Source organism: Castor canadensis, chromosome 1 (genome assembly GCF_047511655.1).
Source record: "Castor canadensis chromosome 1, mCasCan1.hap1v2, whole genome shotgun sequence".
Classification (NCBI taxonomy): domain Eukaryota; kingdom Metazoa; phylum Chordata; class Mammalia; order Rodentia; family Castoridae; genus Castor; species Castor canadensis.
This window is the reverse complement of record NC_133386.1, coordinates 51,139,413-51,165,444: the sequence shown is the minus strand read 5'-3', so window position 1 is coordinate 51,165,444 and position 26,032 is coordinate 51,139,413. Positions and strand designations below refer to the sequence as shown.

The 26,032-nt window shown below is 42.7% G+C and overlaps 1 protein-coding gene across 5 annotated transcripts in view; it reads right to left on the bottom strand.

Annotated features, from left to right (window-relative positions):
• Traf3ip2 (TRAF3 interacting protein 2) overlaps positions 1–24,465 on the bottom strand; it is a 38,826-nt gene extending 14,361 nt beyond the window's left edge. For 2 of the 5 annotated variants that reach the window (XM_020177813.2, XM_074076625.1), the window contains exons 1-3: positions 19,702–19,803; positions 11,208–12,036; positions 2,780–2,972 (exon numbers count right to left, since the gene is read on the bottom strand). In XM_020177813.2, coding sequence (XP_020033402.2) covers positions 2,780–2,972; positions 11,208–12,036; positions 19,702–19,788 — 1,109 coding nt within the window. In that variant the 5' untranslated portion in view covers positions 19,789–19,803. Of the gene's footprint in view, positions 1–2,779; positions 2,973–11,207; positions 12,037–19,701; positions 19,804–20,346; positions 20,434–21,955; positions 22,100–24,234 lie in introns of those variants that run through there. The other 3 variants (XM_074076616.1, XM_074076608.1, XM_074076598.1) reach the window with 3 other exon arrangements.
• Positions 24,466–26,032: the final 1,567 nt, after the last annotated feature.

Below are 26,032 nucleotides of genomic sequence, written 5' to 3'. Positions count from 1 at the left end.
ATTCTCATGAGCGTTCTGCTTGGGTGACTAATCAGATGCCTTCATGTGAGATGTGGAAGGCAGAGGGAGACCGTGCTTCTGCCACTTTTGTGATTTCTGTTAGTAAGTGGTCATGAGTTTTCCTCAGAAGCATCTCAGTATCCCAGGACCAAATTCCCAAATGTCAAGGGCAGGTATGGGATCCATCTTTTGTCAACAGATCTAGCAGGCACAGAATAGACCCGCCGGCTGCATCTTTGGGTAGCAGTGGTGTCAGCTTTCTGAGATTGCCAGAGGAGACAAGATCTTCTGGGGTCGCATCCTATGGGGTTGTTCTGGGATCATTCCCCAAAGTCCAGCCGAAAGCTCACTCCTCCATGTAAGGTTCTGTAAGCACCAAATTCTCTACTTTAAATCCCCTTTCTGCTTAAAATAGCTACAACATGGATGTTTGTCACTTGTATGCTTGAAATGGCTTTGTATTATAAAAATTTTTAATGTTTTGATTACAAATCTAAGTGTATATGCCCAATTTGTGTAGAATATTGTTAGTGCTCTCGTATTTTTACCTGAGCAATTAAAAAATCCTTAGAGTCCTATGTTACAGGATTTTTAAAAATTATACAAAATCTCAACTATACTATATTTCTAAAATTTGAATGCTTGAGGACATTATTTTTATTTAAAATTTTTATTAATAAAGAGAAAATGACTCCTATAAAATATGCTTTCATCTAATGGAGATCCAGTTTCTGAATCTTTGCATTAAATCCTTTTATACCCAAAATTGCTTAGTTGTTATAAAAGATGATAGTTCTTTGATTAAGAAATTTTGATAATATTCAAAATTTTCCATTTAAAAACAGTATCATAGAGATTGATGATAGAGTAAACTTTCCTTATTAATGTTCTTTTTCATATTATCAGTAAGAGGAGAGTTAGCTTTTTCACCTGGACTCATTTTTCATTATCCTAAAATGACAAAATAAACCAAGGAGACCACAGAAGGCTTAAATTGATGGTATAAAACCAATTACTCTGAACTACCTTTGTAACTGGCCTGTAAATCTAAAATCATTTCAAAATAAAAGCTCATTTTAAAAATTATGATTGCTTCCCCTATTCAGAACCAAATTTATTTCATAAAGATGCTTACATTTTGTTTGTTTCCTTGGAGTTTTAGATATTTCTTCTGCAAAAGTGATTTTCCTGATATAAAATCACATTACTTAATTCCACTACTTAGACTCTATGTGTTTTTGTTTTAGAAAAAAATGAAGTCTCTGTCTGGAAAGAAAATATGAGTGCTGTGGACTTGCTCTAATGGGGAAAGCCAGAATGTGCCTTGTTTGCCATTGTTAATAGGATGGGCTTTTTTTTTCTTTCAATAAAAAACTTTTGAGCTAATCACCAATTTCTGTATTTCTGAAAAATCCTCTTTAATTGTAGGATCTTCATTTCTCATTCTGTTCTATAAGAGGAAAATATAATTTTATTTTGAGTGGCATATGAAAGTTATACTTCAGCAAGAGCAAACATTTCATCCAATTTCTTTCCAATTTTTTCATTAATTAGAAAGTTCCATTTACATGTGTCCTATGCGTTTTAGATATATAAATTATGAGAAAAGAAAAATTTGAAGAGTCAGACGAGAGCAGTAGGGAAAATAATAAAGGGTGTTGTAGCTTGGTTATTGTTTGAGCATGTTCCTCAAAGGTTATTTGTTGGGAGGTTGGTCCTCGGTAGGCTGGTGTTGGGAGGTCCTGTGGAACCTCTGAGGTGGCATGTAGTAAGAAGTAATTAGGTCTTTGAGGGTGCTGCCCTTGGAAGAGATTAATATAGTTCTTATGGGACCCTGGTAATTCTGGTGAGAGAGTTGTTATAAAAAAGTAAGTCTAAAAAACTGGGCAAATCCCACCTACTCAGGAGGCTGAATCAGGAAGGCTGTGAGTTTGAGACTAGCCTGAGCCACTAGCAAGACCCTGTTCCACAATCACTCACTCAATCAGTCAATCAGAGCAAGCCTAGCCCTTCCTCATTTTCTCTGGCTTCCTGTCTCACCATGGGATCTCTCCTTATCCCTCATATACTCCCACCACGATGTAACACAGCCAAGGGGGCTCACCAGAGGTGGAATAGATGGGGGTCCCTTGATCTTAGACTTTCAAGCCTCCAAATGTGGGCTAAAGAAACATCTTTCCTTTATGTGGCACCCAGCTTCACTTACTTTGTTGTAGCCATGGAAAACAGACATAAGGTTAAACAACTGAAGTCATGAAAAACCAGAATTATTTTTCTGGAAGAAGTATAGGAGAGACTCAGTAATAGTGATCACCATGTATAAATGTTTTTGTTACAAAAGAAAAAAAAAGTTATTTAATTTTTATGAGAATTAATTGAATTTAAAACTTGTGAGATAGGATTAATCAGGTAGAAAAATTAGGAATATAAACAACTTGCTAAAAGTGGAATTTGGTCATAGCAAAAATAAAAATTCATTTCATGGACTAAAAGTTCAGGTTATCTGAAAGTAAAAGAAGGAAGTTTAATTTGGAGAGCATCTTAAGATCTTTTCCTTAAAGAGAATTTTGACTAGTTAATAGTGGCTTTGTATGTCTGGTGAAGAGACCCTTGTCAGCTAGCTTCCATTTCATTCTGACCTGGAAAGTTTATATTGGATATTCCACTACGTGACTGTCACTAACCTGGGTAGCAGACCTACGAGAATTTTGATACATCTTGGTTGCATTGGCATAATTCTTTCTCAGAAGTGTGTGAAGGTTGTCCCTGTCATACTTACGGATACTGTGGGAGTCTTGGAAAGAAGCAGTCTCTTTGTGCATGCCTCTCTTCTTGGTCCTGGACGCTGGGATAATTCAGAACGACCTTCTGCACAGGGTGTGGGCCTCTCACAGTTGCACCAGGTAGGGGCTGCCCAGGCAGAGATGGCCAGATCACCTGCTGGTAGGCTGCTCGAGGGTAGTCATGGCCATCTGTAGGTGAAGACAACCAGAAAACATGGACAATCGATTCTAGCTCCTTCATGTGAAAGGAGAGTAAGCTCAGTGAAAACTGTCTTTTTTTTTTTTTTTGGTGGTATGGAATTTGAACTCAGGGCCTAGGCAAGCGTTCTACCACTTGAGCCACTCTGCCAGCCCATGAAAGCTTTGTCTTGAGGCCAACTGAGTGGTTCAGATATCAGTTAATACCTCCATGATATTTGTCATACTTCTGTACTACTTCTTGATAGTTTTCATGAAATTGATTAACTTTTTTTTTTTGAATAAAATCATTCGTGAAATCACAAATTTGATATTCTAGTTAGAAAGCTGAAAGAACTTTTAAAAAATTCTACACAGGCTCCTATTTTAACAAGATACTTAGGATAATTTACACCATGAACAACCTCTCTCATGCTACCATTCCTGCCATAATACCTCAAGTGTGCTGAACACAAGGCTAAGAGATAGATATCAACTCACTTTTCTCTCATTTCCACCCCCAAGTGGAGACATGCATGCACGCACGCACATACACCAGTCCCTCTTATGAAGAAGTAAATGAATAAGAAATCTTGGCTTACCCCTCTAGGAAGTAGCCAACCAGTTGTCAACATCCTCCAACTTCCCTGATTTTTCTTGCTAAAGTCCATGTGCGCTTGATGCCACAGCAATTTGAAGAGGACAGGGATAGAAGCAAAGCCAAGGCTGGCAGGAACTGATATGCATATGTAACCTGGGAGAAAGTTGGCCCCTGCCAGGCCCAGGAGATGCCATGTCACAAGGGAAAAAGGGCAGCTTGGCTATCCGGGTAAGAGAAATGAAAAGAGGTGCAGGGGAAGCATGCAGGGAACCCAGTAAGGCTGAGAGGAAGGCTGAAGGGTCTTGCCCAGGCCCAGAGGGACTTGCCAAGGTCCAAAGGGGTGAAATTGTTGGCGATCTAAAAGGTACATGTGGACTGGAGAGAGCCAAAAAGAACCACAGGCACCTCCTTGTGATCCAAGCACTGCCACCTCTGTCCACATAAGAAGTATGGTGATCCAGGGGGCGTAACTAATGAGGACAAGAAGAACCTTCTTTTTTTTTTTTTTTTTTTAAAAAAAAGGTCTTAATTCTCTTTCTGATTGTAAAAGTAATGATCGGATTTGCCTGCCATGTAGTAGGATACACGCAGGGATACGCCTTGAAATAAAACTGGCAAGTAAGCAAGAAAACAACAGGTGAGGTAGGTCGGAACCAGAATGGGGAGGGTAAGAATGTGGCTGAGAATTTATTCTTAGTTTGATAAGCAGTCAAGAGCCATTGACACTTTTAAGGGAAAATTCAGGGGAATGATGGCCTCAAGTATAGAACAGAGGACAAATAATACACATGTTCACCAGTGTGACTGCCTCAGGTCCCCACTGTCTGGACTCAGGAAACTTGGTTGGGTGACCCTGGCATGTTCCCAAGCCAGTTTCTCATGTATGATCAGACTTCCTGGAGTTTGTCTCTTCTCTTATTTGACCCTGACATCAGCTAGGTCCTTCCTGTCATACTTTCTCTGGCAAAAGTGACTGTGCCCCTCCAATATGAGTTGTCTCTCGGCTCTAACCCATGATCCATGCCATGCTATTAACTGAGGCCTGGTCACAGCAATTAATAGAAGTTTACAGAAGGGGAGGAGGAGAAAGGTATCTGCCTGGGCCTATGCCAGCCCCTGGGTGATTAAGGAGACCAGGACTTGGAGGGCAGCTCTAAGATCGGGGAGACAGGACCATGAGACCACAAGGGTCCAAGACAGTATCTACCACACAAGCTTTGCTTTTACAGCCTTCTTAGGACAGGCTGAATATATTCCAAGGTGTCCAGATTGTCAGCGGGAGTATCAGGAAAACAGGGTAGGTCCAGCTAGGAAAGGATAAAACATGCCACTGCGATTAGGTCACCAGCCAGAGACCAGCCCTGCTTTTAGTTTAAACTTCTGTGAGTGGGCCATGCTGTAGCTCCAGCCCTCTGGAGAGCTACTGCACTTATGATCGATCACTCTGCTCTTTTGGATCTCATCTCTATGACCCACTCAGTAGCTCACCAAGCCCCAGCTGCATCTTGAATACCCCAAGCTGGTCTCCACCTCTGGGACCCAAGGTTGCCACTTGTTCTGCCCAGAATGTTTTTGCATTAGCTCACCACAGCCTAATTCCTGTCATTCAGGGCTCAGCTCAGATATCACCCAGTTACCTTCTCCATCCCTGTTTTATTTCCTCATCACCTTACCAGGAATTTGTAAAAGTGTGACTTGTCAGATTGTTGCCTGCCTTGCCTACTAGAATGTAAGTTCTTTGAAAGCTGGGACTATAGCTGTTTGCCATGATGTCACCAAGCATGGTATGGCCACACAGGCGATGTTTAACAAAAGAACAGCCTGAATGATTACAGAGCTAGCCTAAACACAGAAAAGAAGCCATTTCAGATTGCATGGTCTGCTTGCTAGGTCTCAGGTGTCCTAGACTGCCTTCTTCTCATCTGCTGTCCTTGTCCCTTCCTTCCTTTCTTTCTTTCTTTCTTTCTTTCTTTCTTTCTTTCTTTCTTTCTTTCTTTCTTTCTTTCTTTCTTTCTTTTTTTTCTTTCTTTCTTTCTTTCTTTTTCTTTCTTTCTTTCTTTCTCTTGCTCTCTTTCTCTCTTTCTTTCTTTCTTTCTTTCCCTCCCCTTCCCTCTCTCTTTCTTTCTTTCATCAGTGTCTCCCTCCAAGAAGGACAATGTCAAAGAGGAGAAACTGCCAGTGGCCTTGAAAGCTTTTCCAAGGTAGGGGCTGAAAATAAACTCAAGTGGAGTTTTTAATGTTTGGAGCCATTTTTGCTTTCCATATCCATTAATGAGTGGCTAATAACATTTTATTTGCTTTAAAAGGACTACCAAGGTCTAATCATAGGGTTTGTTTCTTTTCCAGAAAGCGGATGTTAGTGCTGTTAATCAAAAGCTTTTGAATCAAGGTCATATGATTTCTAACAGATTATTTCCCGCACAACATGTTTTTGTCTCATAGCAACAAATCGTGTCATTAAAATCACTAAGGCATGTGTGCTAAGTGTTTGATTAGCTGTAACTTTCATTTCTGAAATGGCTACCTGTGGTAAAAAGTTACACCAATTTATGTGCACAGATGAAAATGATTCACCTCATTGATTTTTAAAATTAGGGTACTGACCACATAGTTCTCTGTGCTGCCCTCTTATTGTTTTAAACAAAGAAATATTGGATATCAGAGTCAATGAAAAATAAGTTTTCCTTTATAAGAAACTTGACTAGTTTTATCTGGAAATTTGGCTAGTTGTGTGGAAAAGTTGCTAAATAAAAAATATTTTATTGGGTAAATGAGTATCTTTTTCATTGCACAAGTTTTAATTCTTCTGTGGCATTATCATGGCCAAGCCTTTGGTAGTTTAGTTGGATGTTATAATAATGGTTAACATTTATAGATTGCTTGCTACCTGCCGAGTTCTGTCTAGGTTCCTCATTCAGGTTATAGAGTTCAATTTTTCCTAAAGTAGTTGAACTCAAAGTAGAATACAAATTGTTCACTGTGGCCCTTGCATCTTCCATCCTCTAGCATACAATTCTGTCCCTGCCACCATCCTCCAGCCCCACTGCCTTGCTTTTGGTACCTCATCGACACCAAGCTCCTTGCTTCCTTGACCTTCTCATCCTTAGTTTTCAGCTCATCTCTTCAAAGAGACATTCTCTGGCCAGCCTGCCTATTAATATTTGTTCCAATATCCAATATTTCCTTTATAGCATAAATAATTTTGTGTGTAGATATCTACTTCTTTTCTATCTCCCAGTAGATTGTAAACTCCTCAAAGACAAGGGCTGTGTGTGTTGTAGTCACCAGTATATATGCAGTGCCTAGCCGATGATCTCACATATATTGGTTGAATAAATTTATAAATGAATGGACAGGTTCTGTTTCCAAGTTCATTTTTCTCCTTCCTTTTCTTCCCTACCAGACAATTAAAGATGGCCTTTCCAAGACTTGACATCACAAAGACTCTGTCATGGTTAGAGGTCACTCCTTTCCCCAGGAAGTAAGGAACAGATTTCTTTTTATTCATTCAACAAATATTTATAGTCCCTGTACTCCTAGGCACTTGATGAACAAAGATAAATAGGATACAGTTCTCTTGAACAGCTCATAATAAATGGAGAGAGGAAGAGAGAAAAATCTGTGTGTCTGTGGGTGTCTGTTTTAAAACACAAACCTACACTAGTTAGTGTGTGAGAAAGGGAAGCTCACAAGTCAGCAGCCACGACCTACTTGAGAATCAGTGCTCAAAAACAGTTTCCTACAGATTTGTTCCCAGTGCCTAAAATTCCAGCAAGAGAGTTTACTCTGTAGGAGATGGAAGGTGGGTGATGTGATAGACAGATGATTCCTTAACATGGTAACTCCTCAGTTGTGGGGCGGTCTTGATCATCCCACAAAGATGGAAATCTTGCACAATCATCACATGTGGGCACCCAGTACTGCATGTTATTTGTCAATCTTGTGATCCTCTTGGCCTGAGTACACAGTCTTCATATTACTAGGCTTTTACCACTGGGAATTTGCAAACCAAATCCTAAACGAGGTTTTTCCATCTATCAGTGAAAACATTCAACATTTTTCTTCCTTATTAAGAATGGTATTAAAAAAAGCTTATGTGAGAGAAAATAAAATTTGATTTTCAAGTTGTCAAAAAACATCATAATAAAATGCCAGGAAACAAAATGGCCAACATAAACTGTTACAGGAACTTTCACAGCTGTAAGCAGCTGTGGCTCTAGTAAGGCAACTCCTTTCATTATCATTTCTTCCATCTGGTTTATTTTCTCCTTACTTTAATTGTACATGCATTCTGGCACACAAATAATCACTTGATTTTTTGGGGAAGGGGGGTCATGAGAGCAATTGTAGGCATGTACCCACAGCTTTATTTTATTCTGTCTCCTTGGTAGAGAAAGCAAGAATTTTATAATAAAATAACTGCTTACTAGACTTAGACTTAATTCCTGTCCCCTGCCCCCAGAATATCTGCATCATGGACTTTATTTGATTACACAGCTATGGACTCCATTCTGGTGACCTTCAGTGGCAAGGTTCTGAGGAAGAAGAGGCTGACTTCTTCCCAGGAGTGGGGGAGAGGAGAAAATGTAGGCTATTCTGTTTTTTATTTCATCTGCTTTGAAAACTTTTTTTTTTTTTTAGCATGAAAAGGGTGACCAGTAACCAATTTTGCTTTAACTTACAAAAAGCTAAAGATATGCCATTTGCATGGTGATCATTATTTATTTATATATTCATTAACAGGCAAGGAAGTAATGCTCTTCTAAAGCCGAGTAGAACCACGTAGCCATGGTTTCCAACTGCACAAGCATCCCTCAGGTGAATAGCTCTTTTGAAGTGGTTTTGTTGGCAATTAAGTGCAGTTATAGCCCTGACATGAAACTCAGCATTTATATACCTGCCCTGAATGCTTAAAATCTGTGCCAGTGAGAGGGAGCTGGAAGCAGAAGCACAATCTGAAGGGCTGGGCTGCAGGATCCATTTAAAAATAACAATAACTAAAAACTGCTAGTATTGAGGTCTTACTAGCAGCCAGCCACTTTTCTAGTGCCTTTAACGTATTACCTCATTTATTCCTTACAGCAAACCTTCCTGGGAGTCCTTGCTGCTAGGTGCCTCATTAATATTCTGTGCAGTTCCCTACAGAAAAACCATAAGTGTTGGGCCACCCTGACATCTTTCCTGTGATTAAATGCCCTTGGGAGCCAAAGTCAACCTATTTTCAGGGTGAACAAGGGCAAGCTCACCTTTTATGCACTCTTACTTTCCTCTTCTCAGCTTTTTCTTATTTTTTTAATTATAGAAGTAATGTTTGCTATAAAAATTTAACAAACATATATAAAGTTAGAAGGAAAATATCCTTGTCTCCTTTTAATTCCCTGCGCTCTCCCAGCTCTCATCACTGTTAACAGTTGGTGCGATCCTTCTGGACTTTTAAATGTATATATAAACATAGTTTTCAAAAAGTAAACATGCATGGGATCAACACTGCATCTTGCTTTTCAAGTTAATCCTTTTTACATCAGAATGTGTACACTATTTTATGCTATGCAACAGGGGCCAAGTACACCATTGCATAACTAAATCATAAATTATAGGTATTTCTCAACTTATGATGGGGGCTATGTCCCAATATTCCTATTATAAATTGAAAATCCCAAGTAAAAAATGCAACTCATCAAGCCTGCACAACACCACCATCTTCCCAACACAGTACACTGGAGAGATAGCTTGTTTACCCTTGTGATTCCGTCGATGAGCTGTGGTCACTTCTGTTTCTACTGAATGCCTATTGATTTCACACCATCCTTCAGTCAAAAAATCTTAAGTCAGGGACCATCTATACTTACTTGGCCCCTTATTGATAGGCACTGCAATTGTTTTCATTTTTGCTTTAATACCACAATGTTTTAATAAATATCCTTATTTGTGTATTTTTATGTTTGCTAATGCTTCTATAGATTAGATTGCTACAAGTAAGATGGCTGGCCAAAGGGAGCACATGTAAAGTTTTGATAAAGTCTTGATAAAGTTTTCAAACTGCCTTCCAGAATTATACCAACATACACTACTACCAAGAGTGTACGAGTATTCAGTGTCCTATAATGCCACCAACACCAGGTGTTGTCTGAAATTTTTTATTTTTGCACCCTTAATTATGGAAAAGTTATTTAAAGTTTTTGCATTTCTTAAACTAGTGATGTTGAGCTTGGTTTCATATGCATGTTGACTGTGCATGTATCTTCTGAGAATTATTCCCATCTCCTGCCAAGTTCTCTCCTGTCTGCCTTTCATCACCTCTCTCTGCTCCTAGGATCCTAAACATCCCCCTTCCAGCCCTGTCATAAAGGAAATAATACAGAGAACAAGGGGAAGGTGAACTGCTGAAAGGAAGCAGGTCTTGAGGTATGAGGAATGGAAGTATTCCCAGTTGGGCCTGTCTGCCTTTAAAAAGACAATGATTACTTCCAAAGACTGGATTGCTGATGGTGCCACTTCAGTCTTCAACAGGAAAAATACTTTCCAGTGGAAGACTTTCCTGGGATCCTCTTTATTGTACTGAGTCAATGCTATCATGATGAGGCTTTCTCCTGTTCATTACATAATGGCAACTGCTTGAGACTTAGTGTCACGAAGCCTTTGACTTAGTATTCACCTTTCTGCACACTTATCTAAGGAGTTAATCAGAGATGCAGATAAAAACTTATGGACATGGTGTTTGCTATAGCATTGCTTATTGAATCAGAAAACTGGACATTATTTAAATGCCCGACAATACAGAGTAGGTTTATACAATTTAGTAAATCTATATAATGAAATATAAATGCAGCATTTTGAAATGATGCTGGAAGAAGTACATTTAATGTCACTGAAAATTACTTTAATTTTATATTAAATGTATATATGCAACAGAAAAAACACTAGAAGTATATATATCAAAACCCTAATAAAGAATTATATTTGGGTGATGGAAATACAAATACTTTTCTTTTTTGAATTTGTGGGCATATTCCAACTGGGAGGATGTGACCAAATATTACTGTTAAGACAGAAAGCTAGTGCAGATAGTAAAATGTTAAAAGTACTTGATGGTATTACACTCACAAATTACTCACTTTGAACCTGGAAATCACTGAGAAACAAACCCAACTCTGGGCTCAGCAAGGTTCGGTTCTCAGTGAGTCATACTTATGGGAATTCACCACCACACCCGTCCTGGGACTGGGCACTTAGAGCAGGCAGTGGAGTCCACATCCCCACCCACTTTTGTTGCCAAGTCTAAGATAGGGAAGAAGCACGAAGATAAGGAAGAAGCCAGAGCCCAAGAATTAGAATAACAAATAAGTTTTCTAAAAATCATTTGGGTCATCTCCCTGCATCTTGGCAGGTTTTAGGTAAAATAACCCAGACTGACAGAGAAGTTTCCTAGAGAAAGAGGTTCCAAGTGAGACAGGCTTTGGACAAAGGAAAAGCATTTTCTTAAGGTCCCTTGCAAATCCAACCACACATGGAAAAGCCCTGTAAAAACCAACATCCTCCCTGTCTTCTGACCTGACTGCTGATCTCATGCTGCAGGGCACTGATGTAAGCCCTTGCTTCCTCAGTCACCCAGCCCAGATTGTCCAGAGGTGGCAAAGTTCACTTACATGGCACCTGGTGATCGGGCCCTCCAGGATAATGGTACTGATAGTTCCACGGAGCCTGTGGGGAAGGGTTGGGTGGCAGCACCTGTGCACACACTGGGTACCTCTGAAATTCAAACTGAGGGAACTCCCTAGACCTCAGAGGTCTGGGGAGGTCCGGGGGGTAACACACAGAGGTGAGGGGCAGGGGTCTTTCCAACTGCCTGATGCCCAGGACATCTTGGGGCTGGGAATCGTACCCAGTGTCTGTTGTCGGCAGATCTGCTCGGTTCCTGTGGGGTTGGGGCTGGGGCACCATCTGTTGGCCACTGTCCGAGGAGTCTGCTAAGGCAGGTAAACTTTGATCTGATTTGTCTGAGTCTTGGCCAGTGTCAGGTGAAGCTGCTGAAAGCTGAGATCCCAGCCACCGATTACGTTCATCCATAAATGAGAACTGATGCTCTGGAGGAAGGGCTCCAACCACAGACTCAGACTCAGGCCTGCTGGCTGCAGAGGAGCCCGAGGGTAGATCTTTGCCCTGGTCTGGGTGCCTCCTGAAGAAACTGTCTTCACTTTCCTCCAGAACTTTGGCACGCAGGCAGGTGACCTGCTGGGACACAGGCCACTGGTGATTTGCAAGTTTCAGGGAAGGGTGGACCTGAGAAAAGTCTCCTGAGGTATAGGAAAGGGCTTGGGGTGCAGACAAGCTGTTGGGTGCCATGTTCCTTGTATTTGGAGCAGGTGGTTCTGATTCCTCTTCCAGGGAATATTCTGTAATAGATTTCAGCAACTGACTTGGGTATGGTTCTGATTCATCAACCTCCACAGGAATGCTTCGGTTCATTCTAGTGTGCTGGAACAAGAGAAAACATGCCATGGCCTCAGAAGACAGATCAATGCTTGGAGTCCTCACTTTGACCTTAAGGGACCTCATTCAGGATGTGGTTTAAATTAACAGTGGTGTGACACCACTTCGCTTGCAGGGCCCCAATCACATAAAGTTGTTTACTTATCCTCCAGGCAAAGGCACTAGTGCTTATTAAGATATTTTATGTGGAAGGCAGTTCAAAGAATGTGACTCGAAGTCACCCTGTGGTAGAAGTCATTCACCAGCAAGGGGAAAACATGGATGAAAAGCAACTGCCAAGTATTAAGGAGAGAGAAATTATCACAATGTCGGCTGCTTTGGAATTCGCGATGAAATAAATCTCAGTCACTGTACAGAATGATCTCTAAGACACATTGTTAAGGTGTCAAGAAGAAAAGGCAGGGTGCAGACCACTAGGTACACCATGCGCTGTTTTGTGTTAAGGAGAGGGGATGTGTACGCATATGCTTGCATGTGCCTATCTGCCTGTCTACGTGTGAAACGCCTGCAGATACACAGACACTGATACACTGGCTTCCTTTGAGGGTGAACCAGGCTGGGGGAGAGAAAGAGGAGGGAGAGTTTTACCTTTTGAACTTGAAAATTTTTCCTCCGTTTGACTATTGCTTAATTAAAAATCAATAAAATTTTTTTCAGAAAAAGAAAGCACAAGTTTAAACACATTGAAAAGAGGTCATAATGACATTTTTCGTTTAACAACTTTAGGTCATTTGGAGGACTTAATTCCCTCTGGGCACTGAGCTTGTAATGAAGGTAGCCATAACCACAACCAAAGGCTTGCTAAAGTGGCCCTCGGCCCCACAGAGCAGAGCCCACACTCTACGCCATATTGCTTTTATCTGTAACAATAGAACTCTTAATCAACCTAAGAGAATGAGAAAGAAAACTTCCCTCCACTTACCATTAATTGGTCTAAGCGAAGCCTGGCTCTAAGGGATGTGGTGGGCAGGCCTGGGAAAGGCTGCCGGGTGGGCTAGGGTTGGAGATTTACAGAAGGCTACAGAGCAGGTGTCACAAAAGAGCAAGAATGCAAAAAAAAAAAAAAAATCCCCCGAGGTTTAGACTAGGCAAGGCCTTTGTACATAGCACATTTCAAATACTGGAGAGAAAAAGGAATGTGTGTGGATTTTTAATTCTGCTTTGGATCTATGCAGCATTTCAATCACAAATGTTTACTGAGGGCTTACTGTGCCTGAAGTCACAGAGGACATAAATTATTGTTCTAAGTCAGCTTTTGAAGAACATGAACTCACTTTCTCTTATGCCCTGTACCCAACCCAATAGGAACAGGACAGCATGCATTTTAAAATGCCCCCTCCGCAGAGGTGGGGCCAGCTGTTTGCTACCAGATGTATCTTTTTTCTTTTTCCTGCAGTGCTAGAGATGGAATCCAAGGCCTTGCACATAGAAGATGGACACTCTACCACTGACCTACACCTCTAACCCCTGAGCCATGTTGTTAACTGCCTATAGAAAACCAGGCATGGTGGAGCTGTAGTCCCAGGTACTTGGGAGGCTAAGGTGGAAGGTTCACTTGAACTCAGAAGTTCCAGAGCAGCCTGGGCCACAAACAGAACAAAAGGAATCACTGCCTATAGAAAGCTACCTGGCCACTCCCTGCAAGTGAGTGTTCTTTGGCACTTCTCTCATCCCACTCGGTATCACACTTACCCATTTGCTGACCAACAACCCTTGCCCCGTTTCCCGGCTTCTAATTCCTGGCTGGTCCTCCCTCTCCCTTCTGTCTTTCCCTTCCTGTCTGTCTCCTTTCCAGGCTGTGTGTGGCCCTTGCCCTTTGGCTCTGCAGAAAAGAGACCTCACCATCTAAATTGGTTGGAACTCAAAAGTGAGTAAAAACCTACCAAAAAATATAAAGATTTTGACTTTTTCTTATTTAAAAATGCTCACCATTGTTTTCTTTCTTCCTTACAATTTGTCCACAGCTATGAAATTGCTCTTTAGCTGGCCAGGAAACAAAAGTGTTTTCTCAGGGTGGCTGAGCATTGTGTGTTCCCGGCACGCATCTGTAAGCCCACAGCTGAATGAGAGTGCAAGGAGGGGCGGATGGAAGCCAACTGACAAGAAGACTAAATTCTATCAATTTGTCCCTGTCATGTGAGTCATTTCCATTGCTCCAACTGCAGGCACTTCAGATACAGCCATTTCTGTTCTCCCCGGGTTTCCAAATGGGAATACCTGCACAATACTTCCCACTGAAAAATGAGTTGCAACCTTGACTCTCCTAGCTGAGGGGCCTTCTAGGGACTTTGGGAAAGCTAATAAGCAAGGTAAAAGTGTGATCCTCTCACATGACTGGAAATATGAGGTCCATTCTATGAGTACATAAAACTGTTCTGAAAAGGAACAGATGACAGTACATAAATCTGGCATGGCAGTAAATATCTTCTTGGTGAAACTGTAGGATTAATAATCACTGCAAAAGCAAACTGGGCCCTGGTGTTTTAAATATATCACTGTCAGGCCAGGCATGGTGGCTCTAGCCTATAATCCTAGTTACTTGGGAGGCAGAGATGAGGAGGATTGTGGTTAGTGGTCAGCCTGGGCAAAAATATTCCTGAAACCGTATCTCAACAAATACAAACTGGGTGCTGTGGTGCATGCCTGTCATCCCAGCTATGAGAGAAGTATAAATAGGAGGATCACAGCTCAGGCAGGACCAAGCATAAAGCAGGACCCTATTTCAAAAATAACCAAAGTGAAAAGGACTGGGGGCATTGCTCAAGTGGTAGATAACCTGCCTAGCAAGTGAAAGGCCAAGTTCAAACACCAGAACTGCCAAAAGAATTTATGCAAACAGCAAATAATTCCTGAAACCTACTATGTGTCCAGCTCCATGCAGTGTATCCCACTTGTGAGTCCTAAGCTCAATTAAAATTGCTTTACTTTTTAAATGTCTACAAATGATACAAAAGGCTATACAGTGAGGCTATGCAGTAAAAAGTGATCATAGTGACTTCTAAAGACAAATACAACATTATTGCTGTCTCCAAGTTGTTTGTGATACAGCTCAAGAGAGAAAACAAACATGGGAAAGACAGGCCCTACTCCGGGGCCTTTGCACTTTTTCCTTCAGCTTCTTAGAATATTCTTCCCCCACACAGCTGCACGCATGCGTCCCTTCTCTTTCAGGTCTTTCCTCAGCTGTCACTTTCTCAGTGAGGCTTCTCTTGGTACCCTCTCTAAAATTTTTACACTCTCTCCTCACTCCCATCCCCTTCCCTGCTTCTCCTTCTTCTCTGGCAATTATCACCATTTTATATACTACCCAAAAGTATATTATTATTTTTTTTGCCATACTGGAGTTTGAGCTCAGGGCCTACACCTTGAGCCAGTCCACCAGCCCTTTTTGTGATGGGTTTTTTTGAGAGAGGGTCTCATGAACTATTTGCCCTGGGTTGGCTTCAAACCTCAGTCCTCCTGATCTCTGCCTCCTGAGTAGCTAGGAGTACAGCATAAGCCAACGGTGCTAGGCTCCAAATGTGTATTATAAATACAAGTATCTAACAGATTCCTTGTTTGCTGCCTCTTCCTTCTTTCCAGAATATGAACTTCATGAGGACATGGTTGTTGACTATTCTTTTTGCAGTTATGTTCTCAGTACTTAAAACTCTCTTGCCACTAGTAAGTATTTGGTAAAGATTTGCTGAATGAGCAAATGATTGGTGTCTAGATTAAAGCTGAAACAGATCTGTGTAGCTGTCAGGCTCCATGATCGCCAACAGGGAGTATCTGATGGGCCAAGTCCTCAGGGTTCTTAAAACAATGCCATATGAGTGACCCCTCCCCCTTCCTCTCTTTCTCACTCTCACAAATATTTATTAAATGCCCACCAGGTGTCTAGGCCTGGCCATACCTAGAAGATCCCACCTATGGACAGGGTTGACCCCCAACCCTCACTTGCTGAATAAAGGGTCCATGCCAGGAAAAGCTGGTCTGTTTGTGCATCTGCGGACACGGGTCCCACACAGCCCTGGCCCCTGCCAGAACTGGCAGAGCATGGTCAACCCTGCCAACCCTCCCCGGCAGTCACAGAGAACACTTATACAGAAATGCATGCCAGAGAGCCACGTGTAGACTAGTGGGTTTTGTCAGAGATTCAGTTTCTGTTTTGTCTTTAATAAAATATTTTAAAAATAATATACTTTAAAAAAATCACTCAGCATCTCACCACTTGCTCACCGTCTCCATTTTTTTTTTTCTGTTTCCTTCAGGCCAACTCTATATGCTGTCCATGTGATTGTAACCTAGTGTGGTTACACCAGGCCTTGGGAGAAAGCACTTGACCCCCGAGTGGACAGAAGAGACACCAGCCAGGACCTGGGAGCCCCAGTGCCCGCAGCACCTGCACAGTCTTAGGCTCAAGTCAGCCTCAGGAAGCCAGTGAGAAGCAGAGGCCTGTCAGGCAGAGAGGACAATTGCCCTTGGCCCTGGAGAGCATTTCTAGCTGAGTCCCCTTCTGAGGTTCCCAGTGCAGATGCCCAGGCCACACATTTAGCAGGAGGGAGGGCCATAGATTTTTGTTGAAGTCTCTTAGGCAATCGGCTTTATTCCTGCTTTCCCAAGGGGAGTGAAATCTCTATAGTTCAGCAATAATTACTGGAATTTTAAAAACATATGCCCCTTGAATTACTGCTAAAAACTTCCTCTATAGACACAGGTGCACATTGTGTGAAATGAATAGGCTATGAAGATAGGCGATGTAGCCTAGCAAAGACTAGAAATGACCCATGTGACCAAAAAGTTCTGAATTTTAAAACTGTCGTGTATCTGAATTATAAAGACTGTCTCTCTTTTTTTGTGTGTATTTGGTACTGGGGCTTGAATTCAGGGTCTATACTTGAGTCATTCTGCCAGCCCTTTTTTGTGATGGATTGTTTTTTTTTTCAAAATAGGATCTTGCCAACTATTTGCCCAGGCTGAACCCTGATTCTCCTGATCTCTGCCTCTTGAGTAGCTAGGATTATAGGCATGAGCCACCAGAGCCCAGCTACGGATTCTCTCTCTTTTTAAATAAGAACAAGGAAGTGCTGTATGAACTGTAGTAGAAGTAGCTCAAGATTTATTGTTAAGTTAAAAAATAATAATAATAAAGTTCAGAACAGCGTGGGGCCCTTTGTATGATGAAAGAAATCCATCTCTGGGAAGAAACAGGTTGAGTGTGAAGGGAGCAGGAGGAAGATTTCCTTTCCAGAACAGTTTATACCTGTTGTGTTTTATACCTAGGACAGGTCTAGCTGTTAGAAATGGAAAGGAACAGCTCCATCATTACTTTGGATGCTTATACATTGAGAGCCAATGTGACTGAAGAGCACGAGGCTCCAGGAGAGAGTGAACATGACCTTAGGACACAAAACACTACTGGACAGAGGGTGAGGATGTTTGCCCAGGGTAGCACCGCTGGGCAGGAACTACCAAGAGAGGCTTGTTGCAGGGACACTGAACCAACTGCCACAGTTGTGCAGAGTCCAGTTCACGCTCACACTCCTTCCCATCTGACCCCAAAGTCAGAGGTAGCTCTTCTTTCCTGCGTTCCCTTCACTCTTTGCTCTGCGAGCTATGGCTCCAGCTCTTGGATTCTGATGCCTTTCCCATCTCCTACTTCTTTCTTCTCATCTTTGTGTCAGTTTCTCTATCTCTCCCCAAGCCTTACCTTTAGTTTCCTTTTTTCCTCTTCAGGCCTAAAACCTTTCTCCTAGCTCCTTCCACCCTACCCCACCCCAGCAGCCTGGCTTTGCAGATAAGATCTTACCCAGATGTCAGCAGCCTTGACAATCCTGTGACAATGGACCCCTGGCATCCCATTCACGGAAATTCCCATCCCTTCCCCCCCCAACACACCTATTTCTGTACACAGCTCAGTCAACCTCCTTGAACTGCCTCCAATTCTGCCCAGGTCTATTCCCGGCATCTTTCTCCTGTTCTAGCACATTCTGCATTAAATTATTAGTGTCTCAAAGCAGAATCTGCAAGTCTTCAAACATCACCTTTCTGTTCTCATGGTTTATCAAAATCTTCCTCCCCTGTCCCTCCTCCCTATCATACCTATCTTCCTTTTACAGGTCCATCAGACCCTACTCTGGCTGTTGTGGAAAGCAAGACTCTCTTAGAACACTGGTTAACAGACGCCATCCCCACAGTTAACTGTGGCTCTGCCCCCCAGATGATCTTACTCTGAGCCAACACCTATTTCTAGGGTGGGAGAATATTCATAGTACTTAAATGCATACGCTCTGGATTCAGACACCCCAGATTTCAGTTCTTTCTGTGCTGCGGGCATAGAAGCATGAACTTGACTAAATTACTTCACTTCTCTGAGCATCATTTTTCTCATCTGCAAAAATTGAGGCACTAGCAACACTTCTTCCATAGGGGCATTATGAGGCTGGAAAAAAATATAAAGGGCTTGTAGAGTTTGTCCCATATCAAGCTCTAAAAACAACGGATATTAGCATTTTTCCTGCAATGAGCAATTTGGCTTTGGAACGCTTTTTTTCTAGACTTCGTCCCCTGGTCTTATGCCAGGTGCTAACATTCTCATACGAACCTAATGTATGGAGACTGCATCTGTTTAACCAAAATGTGTATAGGGAGTCATCTCTGGCACTTTTGATTTGCATCATCTTATTTAGTCTTTTAAACAAGCCTGGGCCAGAGATAGGATGAGAGGTACCATTTTGCCATTCCTATTTTCCAAAGGCTGAGTGGTACACATAAAGTAGTTTGTCCAAAGTCATAAACAAGTGATTGGTGAATGCAAATGTAGGCTGTAGGTCTCCAAACTCTTTCCACAAAGACATTAGAGATTAGGGGTTGGCAAACTTTCCTACAAAGGCCCAAATAGGAAATATTTACGCATTATGGGCCACGTGCTGTTGCTGTCTCACATTCTGCCTTAAAAAACAAAACAAAACAAAAAGCCCCAACCCTTTAAAAGATAAAAATTATTCTTAGCAAAAAGAACTCATGGGTGAATATGGTAGAAATGTATGTACTCATGTATGAAAATGGAAAGAGACCTGTGGAAACTGTTCCAGGAAGGAGGAAGGGGGATAAAAGAGACTGATGGAGGGGGTGAATTCAGCTATGATATATTGTAAGAACTTTGGTAAATGTCATAATGTACTCTAGTACAACAACAACAATAATAAAAAGAGCTCATGGGATACCTTTGGCCTGAGGACTATAGCTTACCATCAGCTGATAAAGATTATGCTGACATATCAAGATACAAACCTAATGAAATGGATCTACTTAAGAAACTTAATCCTTTGTTAGCAATATTTATTAGTAATTATTAAATAGTTCCTGTGTGAGAAATACAATTCCAAATGTATACATATTACTGATTTAGCCCTCACAGTGACCCTAGTTGACAGATACTATTATTTTCCCCATTTTATAGATGGGGAAACTGAGGCACAGGGTGGCTAAGGAACTTTCTCAAAGGTCACACAGTCAGTAAGTAGCAGAGCTGGGATTCAAATCCAAGCACTTCAGCCCCAGAGCCTGTGTATTGAACTGCTTACACTGACTGGTATAGGAGAAAGGAGTGAGAGAGCCACAGAACCCCTAGAAGTTTCTGGAATAAATATGCTCAGACTCATTCACCTTGACAGTAAGGGGCATGGACACATGCCACCTGTGTTCTGTGAAGTATCGCCAGGCTGGAAGCCTTGTGGCCTTGCTCCATGCCATTACAATAGATCTACGGATGAGACGGCAGAGGCATCTTGATTGGAGAAAAGCACTTGATTGGATCTCATTAAATTTTAATCATAAGCTGAATTCAAAATAAATTGAAAACTGGTTGACAGAGCACAAACAAAGGGTGATGATAAATGGCAATGCAGCTAGAGAGGGGATACCTTCCAGGGGATGCCTCTGAGGCAAGGACGGATGGGACTTAATGAAGGTGTTATGTCCCTGGAAAAAGACAAATAGCATAGCAAGGAACAGAGGAAGGGCAGGAAGCGAGCAGCCTGAGTAATTAATAAGCCGAGTTAGCAGCTCCTAAGTAATCAAGGCTGGGTGTGCACCAGCTGCTTGGATATTTTTTTCCTCTTCCTTTCTTCTTTTTTCCCTCCCTCCCACACTCCCTCCCTCCCTTCCTTCTTTCCCTCCCCCTTTTTTCTTTTTTCTTTCTTTCTTCTTTCTCTTTCTTTCATAGCATTTTTTGGTTGCCAATAGGATTGAAGAGTTCTAGGGACAGGCACGTGAATATTTCAGGGTGAAGAAATTAATACATAAACTTACAGTTTGGAGGATCCTCAGATCCAATTTGAATCAGATACTTCCAATTATAGATTTATTTCAGTCCTCATATAGTAATTTTTTATGTATCTAAAAAACATGGATTTAAAAAAATTTGTAAAGTCATGAGTGTTCTTTTTTCATTGCCCAGATCCATGCAAACTTTCCTAATGTTGGTTTGCTCAGTGGGAGGTTGATCGAAGCGAATTGTTTGGCTCAGGTTTAAACTCCCAGTGAACAAATGCTTCCACCTTTACTTGCAGAATTTCTCTGACAGAAGTTCTTCCACTGGGTCTGCCAGAGGACTAGTGTGTGTCCTGGAGACATGGGACATTTCCTGGACCTAGATATAACCCTGCAAAGGAAGGCTCACGTGGGGCTTGGTGACGCTGTCGCTGGGATCCTCTGAGTGACTGACTCTCCCACATTGAAGCTGCTAATAAACTCTTAGAGAACAGCCTCAAAGAGGCCCAGGACATTTGTGGTCTCATTTTCCCAGATAAGATGGTTTTTCTAAGGCCACATTTGTAATCCCTGACTGAGTCCAGGCCTCAGAGTGAGGGAGAGGAAGGGATGGAAAAAGGACATGAATACGGAAAGAGAGAGAAGGAAGGAAATCGGTTAGCCCTGGAGAAAATTTATCTGCCTATTATTGGTATAGGAAAGAGACCTATTTAACTTGTAATTTGTGGGGATTACAGGTATGAGAGTGGTCAACTGGAAGGAGAGGGAAAGAACGAAGAGAGGGAAGAGGCGAGAGGTACAGGCTGAGCCAGTAGCAGGAAAGGTGCAGATAGCTCAGAGTGGGAGGAGAGTCCTGGGATGGGACAGGGACCTGTTGACTCTGGAAGAAGAGGGAAAAGCACAGGCCCCCGGGCACAGAACAATGCATGGAGGACAGTCAAGTTTCTCTAGAGCTGAGGGGGGCTGCCAGGGTCTTGGCAGCCTCTGTCTGGGGGTGTTAGAGAAGGGTATGCACGCGGGGGAGCTCCAGTTAGTTCCATCCCTCCCAGATAACTAGATTGTAGCTGCTTCATCAGGGAACCAGGCCAAACTGGCACAGCTCTAAGGACCACCACATGGATAAAGGCCACCCTTCCTAGGGTCTCCAGGAAGGTCTGCGCCCACCTCTGAGTCACACACATGCGTAGAGTGAGGGGAGCAGTCAGCCCCAGCACTTGTGGGCTCTAGGAGGCCTGCTGGACACGAGACAAGGAATGTCTGAGTGAGCGGGAAAGGATAGCCTGGGTTTCACGAACTAAAAATATCTTGGAGACAATGCATTGGGGAGAAACAAGAGAGGCCCAGAGGGGCAGCGGTTGATTCCAGTCCTTAGATGCTTTCTCACGGAAGGCCTGCTGGATTGTTTTGATAAGGAAATGTGATTAAACATTAGGGGTCATTTGGTTGGATCTGAAAGGAATTTAAAGTTTAATGTGCCTCATCAGGGTCCTTTTTGGCTGTAGCAGTTGCCTGCAATTCAAATATGAATGCTTTTAAAGGCAAATCTAAAACTGCCTGTGGCAGAAAAATGACTTGAATTCAGGAACTATCTGAGATTCCTACTCTGCAATGTGTAAAACATTGATTTAATTTAGACAAACTACCTTACCATAATCTATCTTGCTGAATGCTTGTTAAAGGATGGCTGCAAATACGACTTTCTCCTCCTCTTGTAATTTTCAAAGCATTTGAAAGTCACTCACTCCCTAATCCTGGGAGAAGCAGGCTTTAACACTTTCTGTCTTTGCACCCTCTGAAAATGAGAATCCATGAGTTAGGAAGCTTTTTCTCCACCATCTTGTCACATTAGCCAGACCTCACTCCGTTAGCCCACCCCACACATCATCCATCTCCTACTGCTCGTTGTGGAGTGATTTGGAGCAGCAGCACCAGATTAAGAATGGCTGCGCTGGGGCCTTTCTGGATCAAAGCGAGGCTGGCAACTGAACAACAGTTGCCTGATTCAGATAATGATGCATTCGTGATTTGAAAATACAATCGAGAACAAACATAGGTGAACCATGTTGAAATTTCTTGTTCTCTCATTCCAGAGACATACAGAGAAACATCTAGAAACACCACAAGACTGTAAGAGGGCCTTGATATCCCACAGAAACTTTAGCAGTATCAAAAGCCCTGAGTCAGCCCATCCCAGCCAGCCTGTGCCTGTTGGCACTAGACCAACAAGTCATTGCCCAAAAGAAACAATAACAATTTTTTTTTAAGCAGCGGTTTGGAAAAGGTTAAGGGCTCAGTGCAACTGCCATCTAATGAGTCTAATCAGAGCCAGCACCCTTACATGGTAGCACCATCCTAGCAGGATGTGTTTCACTGTTTCCTTTCCCCTCCCATTAAAGGCCCCACACACTGACTGCTTCTGCCAGGACAGACAGCTTTCCAGCTCCAGCTAAGTCAGCCACTGGCTTCTGGAGCCGGCCTTGCCTGCCAATTCTCTGGCCTGCCTTGACTCTGTGAGCAGACTCATTGGGTGATGCTTCCTGGGTAACCCAAATGGATATGAACTAATTCAAGAAATCCCCTGTTTCTTCCTATCTGGTGAGAAGAGCCAAAAATGATGCCTCAATTCTAGGCAGCTCTCCCGCAGAACTGCGGCTGCCCAGCCTTCCCCAACCTCTTGCTCTGGCTGCTTTACCTTTGGCCTGGAGAACAGATGAGGGAAACAGAAATCAAGAAGCTTTACGGGGAAGGAGCCTGAGTGCCTACCAGGCATTGGAGAGTATCCTGGGGGCTGGAAAAGTCTCTCTCCTCAAGGGGGGCTAACCATCCAGTAGCGGAGGTAAAATTTGTATGTGTAACAATCAGTAAACAAAACAAGTCTTGGAAGATTACAGCTGCCCCTCTGGGGCTACCCTAGCCTTGTTTTGTTAGAAAGGAATTTAGAAATAACCATGGCTAGCACACACACTTTATTGATGAAGAAATCCGGGCCTAGGGTAGCCAAAGTGAATTGCCTAAGAGATGGAACCACACAAAGGGGAGTGCGAACTTGGAACCAAGTTTCCTGTCCTCTTTTTAAATTATTTACTTGGTCTCTTTCCTCTTATTTTTCTTTTTCTTTTCTTTCTTTTTATCTTGTGTGTGTGTGTGTGTGTGTGTGTGTGTGTTACTGGAGTTTGAACTCAGGGCCTCATGCTTGCAAGGCAGGTGAGAGCACCTGCCTATTGAGTCATTCCTCTAGCCCTTTCTTCCTACTTCTTAAAAAAAAAAAAAAAAAACTTCCTATTCTAAGAGACCACCTTGAACCTGGAAGTCCAAGAAACTTGATCGGCTTCTAAGATCAAGTGTGTTTCTCCCCTTGTGTCCCCAAGGCTCCATCCAGCTGGGAGAAGTGGAGGGCTGTGGTAAGGGGCTGTGAGGTTCACACCAAGAGCTGAGGGGGACTTCCAGGCTCAAGAATTCACTGTTGATTTTCTTTCCCTTTGTGAAACTAGAAGAGAAAATTGAGAATTCTTTCCCACTCTGCCACTGACGTGTTCTGGGGCTGGAAGCCAATTCCGTAATCCTCACCATCCCGGGCTCTGGATGGAGAAAAGAGGCCGGGATTCTTGATCAAAACCGGTAGGGACACTAAATACTCAAACAAATGGTGCCCATCCAGCTCAGAGACACACCGGTGTGTGTGTGTGCCAGCTCTCCTCAAAGAGTTAACTGTGCTCGCCTGTGTGAAACACTAAACCAGCAACACATTCTTGCTGCAAACTTTGTCATTTTCTCAGCCCTAGCTGGTCTCCAGACACACAAGTTAAACATGGGGAACGAGGATGGAGGAAAGTAGGGGCAGAACATTTCAGCCATGGGAAAAATAGTATGTTGGAAGATAGGTCAATGGTTAGGAAATCAGATGAGGCAGGCACCACGATCACTTACCTTAGTGAGATCCTCTACGGACAGACAGATGGCCTGAGGGAGGTGGTCGAAATCTCTGTTCTCCTTTCTCCACCTTGGGTCGCTCTCGGCCTCCTTTGCCCTCTCCAGGCCCAGGTAAGTTGTAGAACAGGCTCTGAAGCAGGAAGTGGAAGTTGTATGCAAATCTCCACCGAGGCGAGGAAGCCTGCGCTCTCCCTGTGGGCAGTGAATCAACAGCTGAGAAGTCACTTATTTCTTAAAACAGAAACCTCCTTCATTCACTAGAAAGAGCCAGGACCAATTAGGCTGCATTTCTGGGTTCGCCACTCAGCTAAGACACTGCAAGGAATTGCCCCAGCCCTGGGTTACCGAGAGCCCGGGAAGGTGTCTCAGGGAGCTGACACTGCTTATTCATTAGCAGCTTCACAAGAGGAGACAGGGGCAAATAATCGGAGGAACATGAGGCAAGAGCTTCTTCATCTCCCCTAACTGCTTAAAACACCAGTGTTTGCCGCCCCTTCCCTGCACCTGTGCACATGTACACACACAGACACACACAGACACACACACAGAGTCCTCTGGTTTCCCATTTCATTACCTAAATTCATTTTCTCCCCCTCCCTCCCCTCCCTATTGTTTAGTTAGTAGCCTACAGAATTTATTGCACAGAGTGGATGTTGGAGGCAGGGCGAGGCCACAGCAATGTGTATGCATAATCCACATTCGGGGGACTTTGAGGGCAGCAGAGGATGACGGGATCCTGCCTGCAGGAGCTCTGGAGTCAGGGGGACAAGGTGTGAACTCAGCTATGCCACCGGCCAGGCTCCTGTGCTGGACTTGTTTGCCTGTTGAAGAAATGCAGGAGCAAGGCCAAACCAGCCCATGCAGTTGGCTCTCCATCCTCACACAGGGGACAGGCCCTAGAGTGTCCCCATCCAGACCGCCAAGTTCTGTTCAAGTACTACACTTGAAGCTGGTTTTTCCACATTCTATAAGCAAAGAGCTTGTTTTATATTATTCAGAACCACAATACAGGAAATACAGATTTTGGTGTATCTTTACAACAGAATACAATGTAGCTGTATTTTTATCATAAATATTTAGGACAAGGTACACTTCTGTAATCCCAGACTGTCCGGGCCAACCTGGACATAAACGTGAGACCCTATTTGAAAAATAACAAAACCAAAAAGGCCTGGAGTTATGGCTCAAGTGGTAGAGTGCCTGTCTTGCAAACATAAGCCCTGAGTTCAAATCCTAGCACTGCCAAAAAAAAAAAAACCCATAAACATTTACATTATTATTTCTACAAACTAACATGAAAAACGACTCTGAGATAATATTTAGTGAAAAACAGTATCCTACTTTTACCCATATATACAATAACACACTCACGTGTTATTGTATATGCAAATGAGTTCTGTGTATTTGCCACTGGTCCCTGGCACCTAGCACACTGCCAGAGCATTGTAAGTAACCACTGGACAGCTGTTATTTAAGTGATCAAGTCAGAAAGGTCTGGAAGGATGCATGCCAAAATGTTTAGTGACGGTCACTTATGGGGAATGGGATTAGGGGAAACAAGTGAGAACAGAAGTATTTATCCTATGCACAGTGGTTGTTCACATTTTTCCACAAACATGATAATTCTTCATTCAAAAAAAAGTTTAAAAAAAAAGTATTTATTACCTTGGTCTTGAACTTTCTGCTTCAAAATTATTATTAGAATAATCTTTTTGGGGGGGGGTAAGGGAAATAGCATTCTTTGGGAGGTGGTTGGCAACACGTTAATTTGAAAAAGCTTTTGGTGTTAGATGAG